This window comes from Saccostrea cucullata, unplaced genomic scaffold, assembly GCF_032062105.1.
Source record: "Saccostrea cucullata isolate Sc308-1 unplaced genomic scaffold, CSIRO_AGI_Scuc_v1 ctg7362, whole genome shotgun sequence".
Taxonomy (NCBI): domain Eukaryota; kingdom Metazoa; phylum Mollusca; class Bivalvia; order Ostreida; family Ostreidae; genus Saccostrea; species Saccostrea cuccullata.
In genome coordinates, this window is record NW_026933129.1 from 33,000 (window position 1) to 39,020 (window position 6,021).

The 6,021-nt window shown below is 33.6% G+C and overlaps 1 protein-coding gene across 2 annotated transcripts; it reads right to left on the reverse strand.

Moving 5' to 3' along the window:
- Nucleotides 1-1,150: 1,150 nt before the first annotated feature.
- LOC134237303 (uncharacterized) lies at nucleotides 1,151-5,544 on the reverse strand. 2 transcript variants are annotated; one of them, XM_062719400.1, is made up of 3 exons: nucleotides 5,394-5,544; nucleotides 4,796-4,865; nucleotides 1,151-1,702 (listed from the first exon to the last, which is right to left on the reverse strand). In XM_062719400.1, exons 1-3 carry the CDS (start codon nucleotides 5,475-5,477, stop codon nucleotides 1,380-1,382), a joined length of 477 nt encoding a protein of 158 aa, XP_062575384.1. In that variant the 5' UTR covers nucleotides 5,478-5,544; the 3' UTR covers nucleotides 1,151-1,379. The 2 variants fall into 2 exon arrangements, with proteins under 2 accessions (XP_062575384.1, XP_062575383.1); XM_062719399.1 differs by having other exon boundaries at nucleotides 1,151-1,705.
- Between the last annotated feature and the right edge of the window lie 477 nt (nucleotides 5,545-6,021).

Genomic DNA, 6,021 nt, shown 5'->3' on the forward strand with positions numbered 1-6,021 from the left:
CTATCCATTTTCAGAAAACTTGTGTGGCCTTATTGGTAATTTGAAAGTGGTGTAATTTTCCAATATTGTTGCATTATTACTTTTTATCATGATTATGCCTGTTGAATCAACCCTCGTGTATGTGTATTTGTTGACAAGGACATTGTTTATACCAAAGAACTTTCAGAATAATGACCTTAAACGAGACTGTTATATATTCTTGTTTCATCAACATACATCTTTGAATTTTTTATACGAAGACAATGATCTTGCATATGAATCAACTGCATTAAGCCTCGTATGCTTTGATTCTGGTATATTGCTGCATAAGAAAAGAAAGTTGACGATTGAAAAGTCATCACGTTTATCACCAAGCTGTGTTGTTAGCATTAGCATTTTTTCTAGTAAAGTATCTCTGCATAACACAGAACAGTGGTATTTTTAAATTTATGCGTACTGGGATATATCGTGTCGACATATGAATATAAAAAGTATTATTGATTGATAATACTTTTTTCAATCATAAATCTAAATGTCGGCTACAACTATCAATGATGTCAGAGTCACAAAAATGATGTCTGCTTTGTACAGTGATAAAAGCATCTCATTTCGTATCACTGAGTAAGCTAGAAGACTATCCTTACATTGCTCGTTTAAATTCCTCCACAAAACTTGGAAACCTTTCCCTCGGAGAAGGCGTATAAACTGAGGTACAGCATCGCAGTTACGTGTAACGCTGGCTAAAAAAGTCCTTCACTGCTCAAATCCAACATGGGTTATTACAAGGGTTAATTTGAAGCCCCCGATCAATCTCTATCCAGAGTTATCGTTCCCGCTACGCTCCCACTTACACTGTTGTAGCGAAAGCGTATACGCCCTCTGGTGAGAGATTGGCCCCCGATTAGCATAGTAGCGTCTCAAAATGTGTGAACAATTCTAGTTTTTTTGGGGGGGGGATGCAAACATTTTTTGTTTGATCCGAACTTTAAAAAAAATAACACATACGCTGCTCAGACTTGCTTATAATGATCCCCTTAAATAGTTCCCAGTGAAAGTAATCAAAACAATACAGGTATGAGGATTCCGGCCTTTACCTCATGAAATTTTCACCTTAGAACTATATGTGGTATCAAGTAATGTGTTCCCCATTTTAACTCAAAAAACGCAAAGAAATGTTTTCATGATTTTATTTAAAAATTAAAAACCATGAAAGAACAAGTGAAATATTTCATTAAAATGTTTTTACAAAAAAAATCGTCGTGCATAGATTAAAAAATCTAAATTGATATAAATATTCCTCTTTATATCAAATAATTATATTCATAAGTATATGTACATGTAATGCATATCACATTTTTATTGAAATGTTATTGCAATGTCCATTTCACACTCCATAAACGCTATCTAGGATTAAACATTTTGGCAATGTTATCAGACACATGTGCATCATGCATGCTTTCAGCAATGTCCTTTCTAACAAAAATGCCTCGTCCCCTTCCTTTTTTAAGTCCACTGAGATGCCCTGTATATCCTAAGGTTCTTAACGTGCCTTTAGTCTGCATCAAATATTGACTCTCCTGGATGTGGTCGACGAAGATCACTTCCGGTTTAATTGCGGAAATCTCGCGTAGGAATTCTTCGTTCTGGTTCCTTATAGTTGGTGAATATCGGTCTGAGTCGTAATCCTGGAAGGAAAAGTCTACGCTGAGGCAGTCTAGATCCTCTGCTAATGATAAAGATTTATTTACCATTATACGACTTGATAAAAGGACAACTTTGAAAATTTGTGCTTTAAACGTAAGGATGTGTTTTCATAAAAATAACCTATCAGATTCTAAAACCCACCAGTTTTGTACAAAAAAAAAATCTTTAAAATATATATACCGAAACAAGAATATCAATCTTCTCGTTTAAAGTCTTCATTTTGTAAGTTATATGGTCGATGCAATCACAATGTCAGCGATTACAATTTATCATTGGGTTAATTAAATGCTGACTGACATTTTTCATACTTTTTGTTAAGCCATTATTTACATATTGAATATTGGAAGAATTTCCCCCTCTGAATATGACAAGGAGCACACGACGATTGTAACCCATCGGCAGGGGAATGCTCGCTCCTCCAGGGCACCTGATTCCAATTTTCATGTTTTGGAGGTATATGTTTTCTACGGTCCTATTTTCTCATGTCAAATTGACTTTTGAGTTTAAATATTGATCGTTATCTCCACTTATTCTATACACCTTGAATGATTAATTTTAAAAATATACTTGCTTGCTAGTTTCTTTAAGTATTATAATTTAAAATCTTATCATATTGGAAAAAATTATAATAGATTATGTTCATTGTCAAAAATTTAATGAATTTAAATAAATGCACCAACTATGAAATTTTCAATGAACAATTTACATTTTTATATCATAATATACTAATAGGTTTTCAGACATTCAAAAAAAAAATATTGTTACTTATGTATATAAAGAACAATTTTAATTTAGAATAGATTCTTTATAAATTGAAATGTAAATACCATGTGAAAGAGCAAATCAAAAATTACTTCCAAATGAATTTCTTGCAACTTAGCATTGCAATAAACTTCGCTTAAATGAATTTGTTAAAAATGTTTTTTTTAAAGAATGTGTAGATTGTCCTTATATAGGATGCAAATTTAAACAATTTACACTTTAAATATTCGAGAACTTCTTAATGATTTGGGAATATGCAAAAATATAAAAATAACAAGAGGCCCATGGGCCTTATAGGTCACCTGAGCATTATGCATCAACTTTCCAGTGATTGAATTTGATTCATGTTTTAAACCAGATGCTATGGCATTCACAATTTTGAAAGAGGCACCATTGATCATCATAACAATACATGTACACTTAGCAGTTGCTTAGTTTGTTTACTGAATACCCATATGAAGGGTAAGGGAACAAAAAATGCATTTTAACTAATCAATAATATTCAGCAATAATCAGTGGTGCCCCTACCACACATGAACCCCTGACCCTTAGGCCTTGATATTTGATTAATACCAAGGAGCAGATTTCAAACCATTCATTCATTTTCAGTATATAAGTACAGCCCCCCCCCTTCTATGGTACCCCTGACCCTGGGGCCTTGAAATTCACAATTCTGGAAGATATGGGCCCTTGTCCAGCATAACTATACAGGTAGTTCATCTGCTTAATACCCTGGAGCAGAGAAGAAAATTTTCAAAGATTCAATGTATTTTCACTATATAATCAATAGAGCCCCGCCCTAACACTAGAACCCCTGACCCTGGGGCTATAAAATTCACAATTTTGGAAGAGGCATTCTTGCTCATTATAACTACTGTAGAAGCACAAATTTTCGTGGGGATAAAATTTCGTTGTTTTGTCATCTAGAATACTTTCGTGTGGATTTAATTTCGTTGTTTTGAAAGTAACCCTATTCAATATATAGTCATATAAAATTTCGTGTGGGATTTAATTTCGTTGATAATTGTTAACAACGAAATAAACGAAATTTAATCCCCCACGAATATTTGTGCTTTTACAGTATGTACTTAGTTAGTTCATTTAATTCCTAGGAGCAGAGAAGAAGATTTTCAAAGAATTCTTGTATTTTCACTATATAATCAATACGTCCCACCCTAACACCAGAACCCCTGACCCTGGGACCATAAAATTCATTATTTTGGCAGAGGCACCCTTGCTCATCATAACTATGCACTTACTTAGTTTATTTAATACCCAGGAGCAGAAAAGATGATTTTCAAAGAATTCATGTATTTTCACTATATAATCAATAGAGCCCCACCCTAACACCAGAACCCCTGACCCTGGGGCCATGAAATTCACAATTTTGGTAGAGGCACTCTTGCTCGTCATAACTATGCACTTAGATAGTTTATTTAATACCCAGGAGCAGAAAAGAAGATTTTCAAAGAATTCATGTATTTTCACTATATAATCAATAGAGCCCCACCCTAACACCAGAATCCCTGACCCTGGGGTCATAAAATTCACAATTTTGGTAGAGGCACTCTTGCTCATCATAACTATGCACTTAGTTAGTTTATTTGATAACCAGGAGCAGAAAAGATTTTCAAAGAATTCATGTATTTTCACTATATAATCTATAGAGCCCCGCCCTAACACTAGAACCCCTGACCCTGGGGCCATAAAATTCACAATTTTGGTAGTGGCACTCTTGCTCGTCATAACTATGTGCTTAGTTGATTTATTTAATACCCAGGAGCAGAGAAGAAGATTTTCAAGGAAATAATGCATTTTCACTACCTACTTATTTAGCCCCGCCCTAGCACTAGAACCCCTGACCCCAGGGCCATGAATTTCACAATTTTGGTAGAGGACTCATTGCGGATTACAATCATGCAAACAGTTTGACTGCTTGATGTCCAGGAGTAAAGAAGAAGATTTTTAAAGATTGCATTAATTTTAGTGGTTTTGGCCCCACCCCTCAGGCCCCAGGGGGGCAGGGATCAAGAAATTCATAATTTTTGTTCCCCTTCACCCATAGATGCTTTAGGCCAAATTTGGTTGAAATTGGTTCAGTGGTTGCAGAGAAGAAGCTGAAAATGTTCAAATGTTAACGCACGACGCACGACGATGGACGAAAACAGATAGCAATAGGTCACCTGAGTTTACTCAGGTGACCTAAAAATTAATGCATACTAATTCAAGTTTAACATGTACAGTGGTTTTCAGACTTATTATATGTGTTCTATTCTCATTTTAAACAAGTGAATATTTTCCTACCTGATGAACGATCAATTATCATGAACTACTCGGCAAGGTTACCTACCTGGGAGCATAAATTCTTTGGAAACACTGGAACCTTTGTTTCTGCAGTTTGAACAGGACGAAAATAAAACCTGAAAAAGTAATACTTTGACGTGTGAAGAAATAAGACTAATGCTGACTAAAACTGAAGATTAATAAAAACACATGAAAATGTTCCAAACAAGAGAAATATTGGATATTGGTGGGAACTTGAGTTGGAATATTTGACATCCTAAAAATGATTGCAGATTTTTGAGAAACCTTTTTTTCCAAAAAAAAAAAATGAATAAATTAAATATAAAGACTTAGGCAAGTAATTAACAATAAAGCCATTTTTAGTAGTTTCAACCCAAAAACTGGGGTTTTTTTTAATACTGTAGAATTTTTCGAATTTTTAAAACAAAATCAAGCAGGTTTTGCAGATTTTTTGCAGTTCCTTTGTATAATATCTTTGTCGTTTAGTTTGTCGCATGTTACATTTACAGCCCGCCTGCTAATTCGTCAATTTTATTATCTCCACGGTAAAAATGATAATATCCACCGGTATACCAATCTATTAATGGCAGTTTTTACATTGTCAATTCATATGTTCTAAAATTTATATCATATATAATAGTTACCTTCGACGAATTCGTGAAATGGTGTACTTTACTGAGTGATAATTCCCGCATTAGATAATTCCCAATACATTTTAAGCTTTGCATGATGATCTGATCACTAACCCAAACAATACTGACCTATTTCCTTCTTCCTTCATTCTTTTAACGCAAGCGTGAAAACATGCACAGCCTGTTTGTTTACAAACAATCCTGTGATCTGCGTCGTGGAATAAAATTAAAACAGTGCGTCGCAGAAAACGCTGAAACGATCTAGACTTTTCTTTATTATTTATATCTGAGGCACCAAAAGGATTCCTTTTTATTTTGTTATGAAAAATTTGATGGTCCTTTTTAATTGGCTTTCATTAAATGCAGTTTTATTATTTTTTTACATGAAAAAAATGTAAAGTTTATATTTATATAGATATATATAGAACTAAATACCTTCATATAATTTTCTTGAAAATATATCATGCTCATTGTCTTACTAGCTCACGATCAATATATATTAATATTAATGGGAATAACATATTTAGATAGTTTGTTTACATTAGAATATAAAGTAAAGCAAAATAAAAATTAAAAAAAACATTAAGATAAAAATTCATGTCATTTAATTCCTTTAGATTTGCTGTCATTTCGGTTCACT

What these genes read in the sequence shown, in the direction of transcription:
- LOC134237303 (XM_062719399.1), bottom strand. Translation starts at nt 5,477, where the DNA reads ATGCAAAGCTTAAAATGTATTGGGAATTATCTAATGCGGGAATTATCA. An exon ending in ATTTCACGAATTCGTCGAAG is followed by an intron (nt 4,866 to 5,393) that starts GTAACTATTATA and finishes TTACTTTTTCAG; the next exon opens with GTTTTATTTTCGTCCTGTTC. An exon ending in CAAAGAATTTATGCTCCCAG is followed by an intron (nt 1,706 to 4,795) that starts GTAGGTAACCTT and finishes CTTTATCATTAG; the next exon opens with CAGAGGATCTAGACTGCCTC.